Source organism: Corythoichthys intestinalis, chromosome 8, assembly GCF_030265065.1.
Source record: "Corythoichthys intestinalis isolate RoL2023-P3 chromosome 8, ASM3026506v1, whole genome shotgun sequence".
NCBI classification, from domain to species: Eukaryota; Metazoa; Chordata; class Actinopteri; order Syngnathiformes; family Syngnathidae; genus Corythoichthys; species Corythoichthys intestinalis.
Window position 1 is genome coordinate 46902919 of NC_080402.1, and position 18970 is coordinate 46921888.

At 39.5% G+C, this 18970-nt stretch overlaps 1 protein-coding gene across 15 annotated transcripts in view; it reads left to right on the plus strand.

Annotated features, from left to right (window-relative positions):
- Positions 1-18970, plus strand: part of cacna1ab (calcium channel, voltage-dependent, P/Q type, alpha 1A subunit, b) — a 197698-nt gene that overhangs the window by 88296 nt on the left and 90432 nt on the right. For all 15 annotated transcript variants that reach the window (XM_057843193.1, XM_057843204.1, XM_057843206.1 and 12 more), the window contains exons 17-25: positions 1225-1292; positions 1384-1490; positions 1697-1853; positions 4545-5146; positions 6182-6474; positions 6546-6678; positions 6756-6885; positions 8570-8629; positions 12270-12376. In XM_057843193.1, coding sequence (XP_057699176.1) covers positions 1225-1292; positions 1384-1490; positions 1697-1853; positions 4545-5146; positions 6182-6474; positions 6546-6678; positions 6756-6885; positions 8570-8629; positions 12270-12376 — 1657 coding nt within the window. The remainder of the gene's footprint in view (positions 1-1224; positions 1293-1383; positions 1491-1696; positions 1854-4544; positions 5147-6181; positions 6475-6545; positions 6679-6755; positions 6886-8569; positions 8630-12269; positions 12377-18970) is intronic.

Here is an 18970-nt window from a genome sequence, read left to right on the forward strand (position 1 = left end):
TATTTGGAAGTATCTAGAAGTTTTTCACCAAGTTGCTCAACAGAATTTTAGAGGGTAAGAAGATGCCCAAACAATCGAGGAAACGTGTGCTAGAGTACAGAGGGGATGTACGGAGCTGTGGGACCTATAGAGGGATCAAGTTAATGACTTAAACATTGAAGTTGTGGGAATAATGGTCGAGGTTAGACTCAGGAGAGAAGTAACTATTTGCGGGCAATGATATGAGAGTATGGAATTATTTGTCCTGATTATGTTCATAGAGAAGTACAGAAAAATTTAGAAGAGTTGTGTCTTTTTGGATCTCGAGAAAGTCTATGACAAGGATCCCAGAGAGGAACTGTGGTACTGCATGAGGAAGTGTAGAGTGGGAGAGAGGTACATCAAAATAGTACAAGGAGTGTAAAAGGGCAGGAAAACAGAAGTGAGGTGTGCTGCAGATGTGAAAGAAGTGTTCAAGGTGAAGGTGTGACTGCATCAGCTTTGAGCCCCTTACTGTTTGCAGTGGTGATGGATAGGCTGACAGCTGACTGGAACCTCACGGACATTGATGTTCACATTGTGACATTGTGATCGGCAGGGAAAGCAGTTAACAGGGGGCGAAACTATTACAAGGTGGCAGCACACATTGGAAAGTAGAGGAATAAACATTTGAACAAATTAAGACCACATTTGTGAAAAAATGAGTGTAGTGGAGAAGGACAAATGAGGCTATAGGGAAAATAAATCGCAATAGAGTAGAACTTTAAGTATTTGGGGTCAACAGTCCAGAGCAAAGTGTGGTCAGGAAGTCAAGAAAGGGACCCAAGCTGGCTGAAACTGGTTGAGGAAGGTTTTTTATGTGATATAAGAGTCTGCTAGCTGAAGGTTTATGAGACAGCGGTGAGGTAAACCATGCTTCGAAACAGTGCTAGACATGAAAGACATGAAACCCTGTTCTAGTTGGTAAAAATGAAGATGTTGAAGGTTTCTCATGGATGTTGGATTGATTAAAAATGATTTTTATAAGAGTAACAACCAAGGTGAAATGTTTTGCAAACAAAGTCATAAATTAGTTTGGACACAACCTGATGAGAGATTGTGAGTATATTAGTAATAAGGGGTTAGAATTTTTCACCCTTGTTTGCTTCTTTTTTTAATGTTGCAATTCTCATTCTATTTGCATTTTGTGTCAAAAATTAAATGAACAGAAATGGGATTTCATTTCCATAACTTAGTGCACCTCAGACACGCTACTTAACGTCTTCTTGGCAATCGCCGTGGACAACCTTGCCAATGCGCAGGAGCTCACTAAGGTCCATGAAGTCAATAAACTATCGAGGAAAAAACTGTAGCAAATAAATCAGTCTTCAAAAGCAGTTTGACCAATATATGTGTTCATGATAGGATGAGGAGGAGCAAGAGGAGGCAGCCAATCAGAAGACGGCGTTACAGAAGGCCAAGGAGGTGGCTGAGGTCAGCCCACTTTCAGCCGCCAACCTCTCCATTGCTGCGTGAGTAGACAACTAATGTATTTTACTGTGTATTCTGTTTTTCTTTTTAATGACACGACTTCTCCGAAATGGTTAGAAATTTTGCGCTTTAGGGTGAAATTTCAAAATTCCCTTTAGGTTGGCATTATCAATGAGAAGTTGCTCTGAATTGCCTTACCTGGTTAACAAAAAACTAAAATCTCTGTATTTATTTGGCCTGCGTTTAGTAAGGAACAGCAGAGGAATCATGCCAAGGCAGGCGGCAAGTCAGTGTGGGAGCAGCGTACCAGCGAGATCCGCCGGCAGAATCTGATGACCAGTCGAGAGGCACTCTACAATGAGTTGGAGCAGGATGACTGGAAGGTGGGAGGCGAGGGAGAGGAGGTGAGAACCTCCACAACTTTGTGTCATGCATTGTCTATAACAGGTTAAACCGACGAGTTGTTGTATCGACCACTCCGCAATGAAAGTTACAGATCGAGGTCAATTCATGGCAAACACGCACTTTGGCAATGTGAAGGACGCCTCAAGAGGAGGTGGGCTGGCACAGCAAACTACAAATGTAGCAGCAGTGCCTCAAGTGGACATATTATACTAAAAGTTTGACTGGAAGCACAATGAAAGTTGCAAAAATTAGTTTCTGACAAGTTCTCCTTTTGAACAAAAACAAAAAACAAAAAAAAGAACCTGTCATGTTCAGCTGTTTAGACATGGAGAATTGGAATCTGACTGTCCCTACAGACTGGACAGTTTTAGTGTGCCACGTGGGAGTTTGATGCACTCCTATTATGGTTGTTCATATATTTTTATTTATTAAAAGAAGGGGATTTTAGTGGGACAGAGAGAAAGGGTGCATAGACAAATGATGAGAAGAGCAAACAAACCTGGAAAATACATAATTTAACACACATGCTGCGTGGTCTAGCGATATTCATCATTGTACACCATTTGAGGGAGAGGGGAGTCTGGTAACCGATGGAAAAGAGGAGGGGAGATAAGTGAGATAGAGACATGATAGGGCAGGGAGGGAAGCATGCAATGCCAGCAATGTAAGGTGGGGAACCCAGCAGTATTAAAATCACCTGTGACTGTTGATAAGTTGACATCGTACTCTTTGCCACCTGGTAGCTAAACCTTGCACCGAGAATCTCCGGTAACACTTTACAATTAGGGTCCCTTTATTAACATTAATTAATGCATTTTTAGGCAATAACTAATGTTTAAGTAACTTTACAATAATTAATACAATTGCTTATCTAACATTTATTAATATATTAATTAGCATGAGTTAATGCATTAGTTAATCCATAACCAGACAGTAACTAATAGTTTGGTAAAATTTAAAATATATATAGGCCTATATAGGGTTAGGGTTTAGGGTTTGTTAATTTAAGCATTTATTATTTCTTAGTTAAGGGACACATGTGCTACACTTTACAATAAGGGTCCAAAAAACATACCGTAATGGTTAATTAAGGTTAAGTAATACTTATGAGGTACGTTCACGTGAAATAATACCATACTTAAGGTTAGGTTATAATATATATAATACATTACTTAACATTAATTCACATATAGATTAGTGCATTAATAAATAGTTACTGATGTATACTGGAACTAGTAAGTGATTATGTTATTTTAAAATGAGAAACATTGCTCTGTGAGTCCTTGGGTGCTGCTAACCTAACCTTAAGTATAGTATTATTTCATGTGAACGTACCTCATAAGTATTACTTAACCTTAATTAACCATTACTGAATGTATTTGGACCCTTATTGTCCCTTAACCTTTATTAACCATTACTGAATGCTTTTTGGACCCTTATTGTAAAGTGTAGCACATGTGTCCCTTAACTAAGAAATTATAAATGCTCGGTTAACAAACCCTAACCCTAATCCCAAACCCCTAACCCTAACTCTAACCCTGTATAGGCCTATATATATTTTTAATTTTATCAAACCATTAGTTACTGTCTGGTTATGCATTAACTCATGTTAATTAATATATTAATAAATGTTAGATAAGCAATTATATTAATTATTGTAATGTTACTTAAACATTAGTTATTCTCTAAAATTGCATTAACTAATGGTAATTAAGGGACCCTTATTGTAAAATGTTACCGAATCTTGTTTTACCTGAATGAGCCTAGTTTCACCTAGTCATACGTGAACCTCCTCCGACGTGTGTTAGTTATGCAGAAAAATTAAACTGCTGTGTGGGGGCCACCAGGGAGGGCCCGGCACCGCCCCCACCAAACATAGGGGGAGCAAGTGCGGCATGTCCTCCCACCTGCAGCTCCGGCGGCTGTAACACCGCCAGCACCGCGAGACCCTGGGCAGTCCCCCAGACCATCTGTGCCCTCAACAAGAGCAAGAGGACGACGAGAGCCACCCCACAACCGCCCCCACTGCCAAACACCCATCGAGGCCGCTGCCATCGCCGCAACCCCTGATCTAATCGGGCCCACAGCGGGACCCCCACGCCCAAATAGGCCCAGGGTAAGAGAGGACCCCCTCTCGGAGGAGGTGGCACCCTACTGCCCCTCTGGTGCCAACAGCCCGGCAACAACCGCCATGGCCCAAGGAGGACACCTGGGCAAAACGGGGAGAGGAAGGCGGGAGCAGGAGAATTACTAGAGGCCAACGCAGGCCGCAGCATGAGAGGGGTGTCCCAAACGCCCTCGCAACTGACAGCCCAGATGCAGAGGAGGCCCCGCACCAGAAGACTCGTCGTGCAATAAAAAAAAATGTGTGACCCACTAATTGCTCAAGGCCCTCAACTGGCAGCCACTACCCAGCACGATGATGGGATTGTGTGGAAAGGGTAGTTTTCCCGATGAACAGAAAATTCAGTTCAGTTCACGTTTCTCAAATCAAAACTGTTTCCAGAAAAACGCAACTATTTACATTGAAATGCTTAAAGAACCTATGAGATGTTTCCGGACCCTAAAATACCTAATACAAATATCATTACAACCCTACTAATGAGGAATCTTCAGCTTTAGCAACCGATTGCTTTAGCCGCCTGGTTTCCACAGCACTGTCTTATTATATTTGGTGGTCTCTCTTATAGGTGTCGTACCCGCGGAAAGGCCGCGGTGACATAATGACCCACTTGGACCGCCCCCTCGTGGTCAACCCACAGGACAACCGCAACAATAATACCAACAAGACGCCTCCTGGCCAGCTACCCCTTGACCAGGAGTACCGACGGCAGGACCTTGACCACAGTCACCGATCTGCGCACCACCACCATCATCATCACCACCATCACCACCACCACCATCACCACCGCCAGAGGGCCGATGCATCGGAACCGCTAGGCCAGGAACAAACAGTGACGGGGGATGATGTGGGCCCAGAGGCTGGAAACCAGGAAGGACAGCCGGCAGAGGAAAGGCACGGGCATAGAAACCACAGGCACCGGCACAGGAACAGGGAGGACCGGGAGGCTTGTAGCGCGTCCCCTCGCCATGCCACTACCACCGAGGGAAACAACGAGCACTGCAGGGCCAGGCATCACCGCAAGGCCGCCAGGGATGGCGAACCCAGTAGGAGACACAGGTCCAAGGGAGCCGAAGCGGATGGCGACAAGGGCGACGATGGGGAGGGTCGGAAGACCAGGCGGCATCGTCATGCCAACCAGGAGAGAAGCAGAGGACATTGTTCCAGAAAGTCAGTGTAAAAATATTTGATTCCCTCATTTTGCTTGATTGAATGTTGTTCTAAATTGTCTCAATAGTATACAAGTAATGAATGTTTATGAGTGTAAGGGACAGAATATTTCATGATATGGAAGTCTCCGCTGTACGTCATTGAATGGCAATCCATTCAACAAGACATCCTTCACTGTATTAAATATTTTTCCTATTACATGAATGAAAATAAGTTTGTTTTTTTTTTTCCCAAAAATCGTAATTTATTTTGTACAACACCCGAAAGTAGATAGAGCTAGCTAGCTATAAAGATACTAGTGCACAGCTAGTATCAATACTTGATTGTTGCATGCACACTACATACGCAGGCAACGTGGTGCCAGTGTTTTAAAGACGTTGTCACACCATTGAGGTCCAATACAACAGCAAGATGACAGAGGCACAGTCATGCTTACGTAGCTGCATTCATGAAGTACTAGCGGCGAGCAGATCAATGCACGAATGCTTTCATTTTTCATTGTTGCACAAGAATGCAATGACTCTTCTCGTTTTAAGGAGGATGGGGAGATTATAGCAGCTGTAAACAAAAAGGGCTTTAAAAGCTCTGCAAGAGCATAGACACTTTAATATTGTCACCCCCATCAGCATAAACATCGGAAGAGTATACTGTACCACTTAGTTGTACACGTGTGCATAGCCAAGCATGCAGGTAAAAGTCTTGCGCTTTTAAGCGTTTTGTTTATACAGATGCTTGTCACAACAAGTGACTATAGAAGTGTTTTAGAAATGTTTTAAAAATGAACTAGCTCAATGCAGTTCATAAATGAAAATTTTGAATTGTTCCAAAACGTAACAATATTTGAATGTAGCTTGGTTTAGTATAGCTGAAAGACAAGAGATATATCTCTGTTGTTCAAAGCCTTTCATGTTCTATATATCTGAATTCTACCTATTCTATGTTAATGAATAGAGGTAGAAAAATACTGAATTCCAGACTGTAGTCTGGATGGTAACGAGTAAAGCTCACGCATCCTCTTCTTTGTTCCTTCACCAGAGAACACCATAGCGCGGGGCCCAGCCTGTCCACTGCACGGCCCATTCAACAACACAACGAGGACCTGGACAACTTGCGCAACAACAGCAAGTTGGCAAGTCAACCATATGACCTGCCGCCACCTGACGACCCATACCAGGTCAACAACCTGCTGAACTGCTGCGACGCTGACACCCACACCCTCCTGCACAGCATGGACAGCCTGATCCTGAGCAGCATGGCCAAACCTGACTACACCAGCATAGACATGCCGCCTGTCTACCCTTACCCCACAACCAATGCCATCCTGCAAGGTGAGCAAACATTTTTGGGTGCTTAAACACCGAAACGGGGAAGTACTATGTCCGTCTCAACTTCTACCCAGTAAACAAGAATGCAAACACGGACCAGAAGAAGAACGAAGAGAAGAAAGGGGACAATGACGATGAGGGCGATGAGGATGGACCCAAGCCTATGCCTCCCTACAGCTCTTGCTTCATTTTGTCTACCACCAACCCGTGAGTAACCCTGGCATAGATGTCCTTTTGTCAAGATTTGGCAGCAGTTCACAATGCGCACTCATGCTTTGTTCCAGCTTCAGAAAGTGCTGCCACTACATCCTCACCCTCAAATACTTCGAATTCAGCATCCTGTCCGTCATTGCCATGAGTAGTATTGCGCTAGCAGCAGAAGATCCCGTGTCTCCAGACTCTCCCCAAAATAATGTAAGAAGCTCTGTCAATGTTGCCTGCTGTATGTTACAGTACAGTGGTATGGGAAAGTATCTGAACCTTTTGGAATTTCTCACATTTCTGCATAAAATCATCATCAAATGTGAGCTGATCTTTGTCAAAATCACGCAGATGAAAAAACAGTGTCTGACTTAACTAAAAACACCCAAACATTTATAGGTTCATATTTTGATGAGGATAGTATGCAAACAATGACGGAAGGGGGAAAACTAAGTAAGTGAACCATCACATTTAATATTTTGTGCACCCTCTTTGACAGCAATAACTTCAACCAGATGCTTCGTGTAGCTGCAGATTAGAATGGCACATCGATCAGGACTAGTCTTGGCCCATTCTTCTCTACAAAACTGCTGAAGTTCAGTCAGATTCCTGGGCTGTCTATCATGAATTGCTGTCTTTAGGTCATGCCACAGCATCTCAATGGGGTTCAATTCTGGACTTTGACTTGGCCACTCCAGAACTTGCATTTTGTTCTTCTGAAACCATTCTGAAGTTCATTTACTTCTGTGTTTTGAATCATTGTCTTGTTGCACCATCCATCCTCTTTTTAACTTCAATTGTATGACGGACGGCCTCAGGTTTTCCTGCAAAACATCCTGATAAACTTTTGAATTCATTCTTCCAAATCATGATGCTCCCTCCACCATGCTTCACTGTGGGAATGAGGTGTTGATGTTGGTGAGCTGTTCCATTTTTCCTCCACACATTACGTTGTGTGTTACTCCCAAGCAATTCAACTTTGGTTTCATCAGTCCACAAAATATTTTGCCACAACCTCTGTGGAGGGTCCTAGTGCCTTTTTGCGAACATTAAAAGAGCAACAATGGTTTTTTTTAGACAGCAGTGGCATCCTCCGTGGAGTCCTTCCATGAACACCATACTTGGACTTTGTTTTACAAATAGTTGATGTGTGCACAGAGATATTGGACTGTGCCAGTGATTTCCGTAAGTCCTAAGCAGACACTCTAGGGTTCTTTTTTTACCTCTCTGAGTATTATGCGCTGAACTCTTGGCGTCATCTTTGGTGGACGGCCACTCCATGGGAGAGAAGCAACAGTGCCAAACTCTCTCCATTAATAGACCACTTCTCTGACTGTCGATTGATGAACATCCAGACTTTTGCAGATGGAATTTTATCCTTTCCCAGCTTTATACAAATCAGCAATCCTTGATCACAGGTCTTCAGACAGCTCTTTTGACCACTCCATGATGTACATCAGATAATGCTTCTCATCAAGACATTTCTTACCAGGTGTGTGTTTTATAGTGGGCAGGGCAGCTTTAAGCCACTCATCAGTGATTGGGCACACACCTGACTTAAAATGTTTAGCAAAAATTGGTTTCAATTGCTCTTTAAGTCTCCTTAGGCAGAGGGTTCACTTACTTATTTTTCCCCCTTCTGTCATTGTTTCCACGCTATCCTCGTTAAAATATGAAAACCTATAAATATTTGGGTGGTTTTAGTTAAAGCAGACACTGTATTTTCATTTGTGTGATTTTGTCAAAGTTCAGATCACACTTGATGGTGATTTTATGCAGAAATGTCAGAAATTCCAAAAGGTTTAGATACTTTTTCATACCACTGTATATTTCCTGATTTTGGGTCCTTATTTGTGTTCCTCTGCTAACTTTTGTCCATCCTTCACTCACTTTTCAGGTGCTGCGCTACTTTGACTATGTGTTTACTGGTGTCTTCACTTTCGAAATGCTCATCAAGGTACATTGATGTAACTGGTTCTAAATATAAAGCATATTTATTTTTTAAAACTGACCTGAGCCCTTACAGTTTATTCAAAACTCTGGAGCTCGTATTCTTAAAAACTCGAAAACAACAACAACAACAAAAAGTAAATTAAAGTGTTGTAAACGCAGGTGGAGTTTGACTTTTGTGGCGGGGGGGCAAAACATTTTGATGACCCCGAAAAGCAGTGTCACCATAAAATTAACTTAGAAGATATATGCTTGGATAGTAGCTTAGCCCATGCTCGTACATACAGAGATTGCAGCTGTGTGTGTGTGTGTGCGTGTGTGTATGAACGTGCGCATTTTTCTGTCTTACCCAGCGGAGAACAGTGACGTGCGGTCAGGGGAGGCAGGTGAGGCAGAGCCTCACCTGTCATCATGACAAAAAAATAATTATAGCATCAAATTTATATTAATATTTGTCCATTGCTCTTTATGTATGACTCATTTCAAACATTTTTTATAGTCAAAATCGCTGAATTTGCCCATTTCCCGTTCAAATAACGAAATGAAACGAGAGGTGCGCCAGCAACGAGTAAAGCCTCACCTCTGATTGCGCAATCCATAACAAACTGGGTTGATACATGGAATTGGAGCGTGCTGGTTGCCGTACATCTGCATGTCGCCATTATAATGTTTCCAGATACGTTTATTTGACCTGATTTTCCACAGTCTGGCTAATGTCTTTAACCCTTAAAGTTTAATTTTTGTCAGCGACATATTTAGTTTTGCTGATGGGAAATAAAACCGCAGTGAAAAGGCACAGGTTGCGGCAGAGTACTATCTGCCGCACTGAAAGGGGGCGTACGTGAAACTGGACTTTCCGTCAAAAGTGGACGCGATTAACAACACCGGAGCTAAAAGGTTTGCTTCAAACTACGGGACAGAAGATAACTCGCGCTTTTCAAACGGACTGGTGCACCCGAAAAGACTGGCTATGTTGCTGTCCTTCGAAAAATCGGCTTTGCTGCTTTGCCTGCCTTTTCTTCTCAACTTGTGCCAATGTCTGGACTAACACGAGACATTGTGACATTAAAAAACTACCACGAAGCCTCAGCAAACACGAGAGCTCGACCACTCACATTCAAAGCCTGATTGCTTTAAAAACTTTTGGAAGCTCAAGGATCGATTTGGATTTGACGAACAGCGGAAGCTCAACGGTAGCATCCAGAATGCTAAGGTAAAGGACAACCGAAAGAGTTTGAAAGACCTCATTAATGCAACCTGCATCCTAGCTAAACAGGAGTTAACATTTCGTGGTAACGATGAGCGTGTAAGCTCTTCTAAACGTGGCTTATATGTAGAACGATTACATGGTTTTGCTGAGAAAGATGAAAGGTCAGCTAGACATTTGGACACATCGACTGTGTGTTCTGGCTTGTCTAATAGAACACAGCGATCTAATTGAAGCAATCCTCTCCATTGAGGCGGAGAGATTTTTTTAAAGTAAAGGAAAATAAGGAGGACTTTTACAAAAAGGGCGTAGGTTTGCATAGGGACATAACACTACCAACTTTTCAGGATGCTGAAATTGTCCCCACCAACGTTTAAGCAACCTTACCTTTTTTGCATGATCTAATGTTCAGTTATATAGAGAATTTAGATCTTTCAATAGTTCCATATGTTGTAAGGATAGAATTGACCCTACCATTATTAAGTGAATTATTTTCATTATGTTTATGCTAATAAAAAAACAGACATTTATTCAGGAAGTTTTCTACATGTTTCTGTAGTATTTTTTTAAAACAAAGGTTTGAATCGAACAGTGTATCATCTGAACCAATGCACGTAAAAGTTATTATCAGTAGATAAGGATTTATTTTGCATTGATCATTTTGCCTATTAATTAATTAGGTTCATATACATGAGAAATGTGGCCCTTTGCCCCCTTCATCCAATCTGTTTGGTCTTATTAATGTCCCGTCGCCAGCAAAAAGTGTACCTACATGCAGGTTATGCTGTTATATCGTCCCTACGAATGTTGAGACCAAACCTATGCTCTTCCAAAGTAACGGCGGTTTTTGTGGTGAAGGACAGGCGCAAGACCACAAACAGTTTTCCTTTCAATTTTATAAAAAAAATAAAAATTAAAAAAAAGAACTTGGACTAAGAAAAATACAATAGAATATTTAAAAACTAAATTTTGGCCTTAAATAAAATATTCTTTGTTTTTCTTTTCACACTTTTTGTTTAGCAATCTGTAATAAATTGATTAAAGTATCAGAATTACAAATTTTAAAAACAACTGAATTTTTCACTAAAGGTCAGAATTGAATTCTGTGGTTTTTGTACACCACTCTTTACTCTCATTTATGTTGCATGAATTATAGAATTGCGACGGCCAACACATTGAGGGTGTACAGCAAATGCATGTTATTTTCTTACTTTTACGTATCGATGATATGTACCGTGTGTGCGTATTTTGTGAAGAATGCTGATGAGATATGAAATAACTAGTAGCCAGTTGAATAAGCTACCGTTTTTGGTTTATATATTTGGAAATCTGACACTAAAGGAGTCAGTGCCTCACCAACCATGAACCTCACCGCACGTCACTGGCGGAGAAGTAGACGCCGCATCCTATTTAACTGAATATTCCGACCAGGAATATTTACAATAATAAGTTGAAAATGAGTGGGGGGGGTTTGTTTGTTTGTTTGTTTGTTTGTTTCCCATCACTTTTTAGGGAAATTCTAAGTCAGGCTGCTTCAGACAGCTATGCTTTTGGCCAAGATCACCGGTGGTGGCTCTGTTATACAATTAACGTCTTGTATAGGGCAAACTGAAACTCCGCTCACCATTTTGGCGGTGCTCTCTGGCGTTTAATGGTCCACATCTTCGAACTTTGGTTCTCACTCAATAGTTGTTGTCGCTTTTGAAAGCTTAGATTTGAAAAAATTATGTCTATCCATCTTGCACCTTCTGTCCTTCTGTGGTTTTGGGTAAGCAAAGTAAATGACCATCTCAGAGGTGCTCGTCACATGATCTGTTTGAAAAATGATTTTAACCCATTATAAAAATATCTTTTTTGTTCATTTTATTCATTTTTGTTGTTTGTTTTATTGCTGTACAACTTTTATAGACATATTTTTACGGGCGCAGTCTTAATTTTAAATTCCTTTAGAAAAAATTCTTATCTGAACTATTTATAACGTAATTTTATTGTAAAAATATTACACATTAGATACGTAAAATAAATTACAAATATAGTGAAAATTGCAAATAAAAATCCTGAATAATGAATGCATTTTTATAGTCTGCAGTGCTCTACCTAAGGCGGTTTCATCATCAGAAAAGTTAATTGTATATATGGACATGAAGGTAGTTGGTGTGAGAGCAGGGATGCAGAGGACAGGGTTAGATGAAGACAACTAATTCGCTGTGTCGACTCCTAATGGGAAAACCCGAAAGGAAAAGAAGAATATATAGTATACAGCATCTTAAATATTACAGTAACTATGACAACAAGATGTGACACCAAAACCTGATGACGTCTCTGATTATGACTTTGTGGATCATATTAATAATGACAATTCAGAATATAAAAATAAAATTTCATAAGCACTGCATGACATTGTGTTGTCATCATGACTGAGATTCTATATGTGATCCAGATGGTGGTGCTGGGCCTGTTTCTCCACCAAGGCTCTTACTTCCGTGACCTGTGGAACATTCTGGACTTTATAGTGGTTACTGGTGCTCTGGTGGCCTTCGCCTTCACGTAAGCAACTTGCTTTACCTCCCTGTGCCGCCGTCATCCTTACAACAGCACACCAGCACTCACATATCCTCAGAAAGACCCTTGTTTATTGCTACTCAAGTGGCTAGACAATGTTGATGCCGTCTTGAAGCAGATCACAACACTGATCCACTTCCTCTTTGAAACTCTCTTCTCTCCATGTTCTCTATGTTCTCTTCTTCATTGTATCAGCTGGTCTTTCTCTGTGTTCACTTCCATTATCATCCATCATCTATCACACAGACCTCTGCCAGGGCTTAAATTGATGCAATTTGGATCACAGCATGGTTTCTACTGTAAATACACATATTTTATTCAAATTAAGAAAATGCAATTGTTTTTATTTATTTTATTTATTTTTTATTAAACTCAAGTATGGGATAAAAAGTGAAGAATCAGGAAAATATATTGTCATTCCAGTGCTGGAGGTGTTGGTTGAAAACTACCAAACAACTCCAAGAATTTGGTACATGATGTGCTTATGTCATCCGATGCAATATATGTCATTTTAAATTATTTTCAGTGCTACAGTTAAATGAAATTTGCATCCAAAGTACAAGGTCTTCAAATCAAGGTCTTTGCTTATTAAAATCTTAGGAAAATATGTAAAAATCAATAATAAATGTAATAAAGTGATGTAGCCATTCCACTCTAGTTGTTTAGGTTGTAGTAATGGTCATTTCAAAATAATGCAGAACTCTAAAGAATTAAAAAAAAAATTATATGCTTCCCACACCAAACGATAATAATGCATACCTCCAAATTATGAAGTTACCGTCAATTGCCTACATTTGTGAACCACCACCTTTGATTCATGTATTCAATAAACATTTTTTGTTTTTTGTTTAAAATGGTGGTAAGAATTAAAGAAAAATGTAAGATTAAAGTAATGGTTGCACAGTGATGGGTAACCCCCATTTAATCCGGCATTAATTTAATGTTTTTTGTGTCATAGATTGTGTATAGTTAAAAACGAACGTTGTATTTAAGAATTAATTAATGACAGGCTGACATAGTACATTCCTGGGCAGAGGTCATCAATCTGAGGTTTCATCATGGAAACCTTTATGAGATCAAAAAGCCTGTTCTGCACCATACCACATTTGCAGTTTGTGCTTTGTGGTATGATAAAAGTGTGCTTTTATAGTTTTCATGACATGACATTTTCAAATGTGCTTTTATGATTTTAAAAGAATTATTTTTCTCCATGCGCCTGTCTGGGTTATAAAGTGTGGAACAGGCTTTAAAGTAATTACCACTCAATTATAAAACTTGGCTTTTTTGAACCTTCAAGGTCCCTAAAAGGGCGCCCTGAGGAGTTCCCAATCATGCCCATGCATCTCCCTATACCACAAAGTCATATTAATATCACTGTTCATGTAAGTGTCTAATTTCTGGAACCACAATTCACTCTCCAAACTACTTTCTCCCTCCTTCAACAACGCTACGATTTTCCCGCCAAGCAGGCCGTGAGTCATCCAATCCTCTCTTTTCACATTTTTTGATATCACATGACATGACTTTACTTCCCCATTTGCAGATTCCTTCTTCCTATTCCTACTCTTAAATCATATTATTCAGGATCTAAATCTTGACTCCAATCTTCACTGTAATGCAGTCATCTTTGGCCTGCCTCAAAGTAAAATATGCCAACTCCTTCCACTTTGGTGTTAATTAGTGGCTAAAGTAGCTAAATGGGATCACAAATGATTCATGAGCCTTTTTAATATAGCAGATATCCGATAAGGGACATCTCTATAACTTTTGACAAGAGCTCGTAAATAATCAGGATGTTTCATGGTAATTGTTTTTTATTTAATTGTGACTTTCACTGTTAAGATTCAGTTAGTTTAAACAGTTTATTCATTTATTTATTTTTTATCTTTTAATGGTTTGTTTAAAATAACTTTTGGTTAGTTTAGTGTTCCTTTTAGTTTCATAAATGGAGTATTTGTCTTGTGTGAGATTTCAATTTTTTAATCCACAATACATCTTGTGTGATTAAAAACTCTTATTACATTTTCAAATGGACTAAGGAGTCTTTTCACAATGATGTTAATTTTCCAGTAGTGGATGAAGTACAGTGGTACCTCGACATACAGTACAAAACACGATCTTTTCGACATCCGATGTAAAATTTGACTTGCCATTTGTTTCTACATCCGACGACATGGTCGAAATATGACGATTTATGACAGCGCCGAAGGTTCTTTGTTTTCCCGCAAGACGGACGCACGCCGGATTTTCTTATGAGAGAAATAAACATGGGTTCCAAGAAGGTTAGTGCAGGTGGTGAAAAAAAGGAAAAAAATTGTCGCTTACCATTGAAATGAAGATGGAAAAGAGAAAAATATGAGCGTGGCGTGTACGTCCGTGAACTGGCTCGACAATACGCCCGTAGAATGTCCACGATCTCGACGGTCCTTCTCTGAACTCTGTTCACCGGTCTTTATAAGTTAAGATGACAATCATTATTGTGGTAACATCGCCAAAGAAATCGCCAGCTTCGTCGGGTTTTTAATCATTTATTCCAGAACTTGTGCAACACAACATGCCTACTGTCCGCTGTAGTTGATGCCAACAGCAAGAGAACATTAAGAGAGAAAGTAAAATCTCTACCACACCTCTCTTACTCTGACTCTGCATTCAGGTACAGCATGCAAAGCACATGCGCCACATTGGAACCCGATTTGTTACATTATTACAGGAATTATTATTACTATGCTGTATCATTATTTCGATTATTTGTTTTGCTGTGTGTAATTGCCATTTTGTAATAGTACCAGCAGTATTTATTAATGATTTAGTGTAGTTTTTTGGCCTGTGGAACGCATTAATGAAATTATAATGTATTCTGATGGGAAAATCCTGCTCGACATACAACCATTTCGACTTGCAAAGTCATGGAACGAATTAACTTTGTATGTAGAGGTACCACTGTACTCACTTTGTTTTTGACTTAAGTGAAAGTACAGATACAGGGGCAAAAAAATATACAGTTAATGTACGAAAGTACTGTACTTGATTTAGAATTTACTTTACAAGTAAAAAGTAAAAGTACTTTCTCCCTATGCAAAAATGTGATGTATGAGATTTAAGCCAATATGCAAAGAAAGAACGAGAACATTCATTGACTGCTCTACTTTATCTAAAAACACGCAGAATGGAAAAAAAGCAAGCAATAAAATGGACTGTACTGTAAACAGAAGCATAACAAGCTCAAAAATTAGCTTGATGGTGGATTGCAAGCAACAATCGGGTGCATATTACAGCATGAATCAGGAGTGGATATTCTCTCCTTTTAATTTCCACTCACAGAGGGAAAAAAAACTCCCATTCTTTCCTAATCCCGGGGTTGAGTCAAAAAGTAAATCTCATCTCGTCCACTCCTGTAGAATGACTCCCAATCCCTTCCCGCTCGAAATCAAAATCAAATTGAGAAGATGTTTTCTAATACCTTGGACATTCCTCCTCCAGTTTAATCAATGGGTCATTATTTCTTAGTTTCATGTGTAGTTCTTTCTTCGGGTTTTCACCTCCACCATTCACCATGTTGAGTCCACACAGATAGTACTCGGAAATCGAAGCGTTGGAAATTTGGGATATTGGAATGTGCAGTTCTTCTGAAGTCGAGACAGTGTTGGCCCACAAAAATAAAACTACAAAAATGGATGCTTCAGCCCTCTAGGTTTTTTAACACAGGTGAAAATCATCATCTATTTAGGTGTTCCTGCTCCCACCCACTCCCGTTGATTATTATTCCCGTCCCGTGACGCGCGGGCTTTCCCCAAATACTCTAGTTTAGTGCATTCCCCCACCGACTGTACAAGAGTGTGCAGCACCCACCCATCTGAAGGTGTGCTGCTCGCTGTTGGTCATTATCTTGTTCACCTGCCTAATCTTGCCTGTACTCGCGTTACTGCCTCTAGTGCTCAATTACGGTATAGTTGCACGGGGCATATGTATTGCGCCGGAGTCATGAAAACGAAACTATCAATTCACAATTAGAAAAAACACAGGCGAAAATTTGAACAGTATTGGAGTAAAAGTACACATATGTACTGTAAAATGTAGTGAAGTAAAAGTAAAAAGTACCTCTTCATATTTGTACTCAAGTAATATACAGTTAAACAAAAACGTACTTAAGTACAGTAAGTTCTTTTACTTTGTTACATTCCTCCACTGTCATTTTCAGCATAAACCACCCAATAAATAGTGCATCAGTTTACATTACCTTGCTTTACATTACTGAATACTACATACATGATGACATGATAAAAGGTGCCTTAAACATGTTTAAAGATCAAAACCACTCCCCTTTTTCCCTTCTAACCTTCTTTTCCACCTCCTTTCTCTACCCTCCTCACACACACGCACGCACACACACACCTACATACCTGAGTGTTGCACAGCAGGTTTTCAGCATGGTCAGCGTGCAATGGGTTTCACTGGCAGTGTGAAGTTTGCAGACCCTATGCATCCTCCACACAAATGCTGAATGATACACTTTCACAACAGGACTGCATGCTGAGTGTGTGGTAGTGTACGTGCGTGCGCGTGTTGGAGATCAAGACAGATGAGCGCTCCGTCTTTTTACGCTTGCCCCGTGCTGACATGCACGTTCAGAGCTCTTTGATAGCATCTCGGAAGACAATTGGCTATCTAATGAGGGCAATTTATGCGGCAAGCTCACCCGTCCGCTTTAATTGATTATGATGCTGTAATAAGATAAGAATGTGTCCAAACGCATGCGGCCACACAGCTTTCTCTTCAGCCTGAAGTGAATTCTATTTATGCATGTGCTGTATTTCAGTATAAAGGTTTATACTGCTTTGTTGGATTTGAAGAAGTAATAATCTTTGAATAGTTATTGCCAAATGAAATGCATTTATTAAAAATATAACTTTATTTATTTAAATCGTATTTCATTTTGATCATTTTTTCATATTATTTTATTATTTCTTTAATATATTCTGTTTTGTTTCATTTGAATTCATTGAATTTTGCAATACATTGAGTTCATTCTTATAGTGTTGTACAGGTAGTCCCCGGGTTACGAAATACTCGACTTAAGCGATTTCCACTTTACGACACCGGAGTCTCGTCCGCCATTTTTGTCTCCTGTCTTTTTTTTTTTTTTTTTTTTTTTTAGTCGCATAAACAGTACCTTATTGTACCTCACAGTATTCTATTTTTTACTTTACTTTATTAATATGAAGTATTCTGTCCTCACTGAACGTGAAATTGTTCAGCTTTACAGACAGCAAACAAGGCAATTGTGCTTTATACTTCTTTCACTTTTGACAATTTGTTAAGCTGGAAACACATATGTGTCACGTGCGCTCAACATGCGCTCATGTGCTAGCATATTGCATCAGGTGCCCATCACAAAGTCTGTTCTGTCATGTGTCACCATATTGCATCACACTCATGCATCACAAAGGTTTCCATCATAAGGACTCCTTAATATGTCAAAGAACAACTGAGACCAGTATATAAGGCACAAACAAATAGCATTCAGTGTCAGGTCGTCAGCGTTCCAGCATACGCATGTCAACTGTCCATTAACACTTGACCTGATTGTTTCCTTTGCCTGTCAACGTCAATAAATTCCTGTGTCTGCGATACGCAACTGCTTCCTCCGTCCCCTTCGTGACAATATGTACACTTAGGTTCAAAACGACACACATTTTAACAAAAAACACTTCACACAAAACAGTTGGTGTTCAGGCCCCACAATATGTAAATTTAGTAGATTAAATTAGCATAATTTGGCCAAAAAATATCTGTTGTCTTAAATACTATGAATGCTAACGTATTTACAATTCTCATAGCAAATTGCTCACGCATAACTCCACACACTCTAGCTTTAAACTTAATTACAAATGCATACACAAACATATATTGGCTGAAACAACTTACAGCTTGATGTGGGCCAAACCAGAGTGAAGCTCTCCTTTATCTATATCAGACATCTGAGTCTGCTCCTCAGTCATACAAGTTGACAGTCCAGCCAGACCCAACGCTGCCACCACAGGGTATCATTAAACAAAATACAATATGTTTTGGATAGTTAATTTAAAATTTACGTGGAAATTGGGCTTATATCGTAGGAACAGGGTTAGTTACTTCGTAACCCTGGGACTACCTGTATTTAAGAATTTTTATTCAGTTTTCTTTTAATTTTATTTCTCTTAAATTTATCTTTTTTATTTTACATTGTCTATTTTATCTGTCTTTTACTTGTTTTAATTGTATTTCATGTAATATATTTTTACTTTTCATCTAACATATTTCATTTGTATTTTATCTCTTTTCAGTGTATTTAGTTAGTTGTATTTTTTTCCCATTTATATATGTTTTGATTTATATTTTCCTAAATTAGTTTAAAATCTTTCTTATTTCATTATTTAATCAGATTTTTTTTTGGTTTTGGTTTTAATGTATTTCTATATTTTTTGCTATGTCTATTTTACTTTTTTGAACGTTTTTATTTCATTTGTGTTTTATTTCTATTTCTTTTTAAGTTTATTACATCTGTATCTGATATGTTTTCGTGTTACATTATTTTTTATT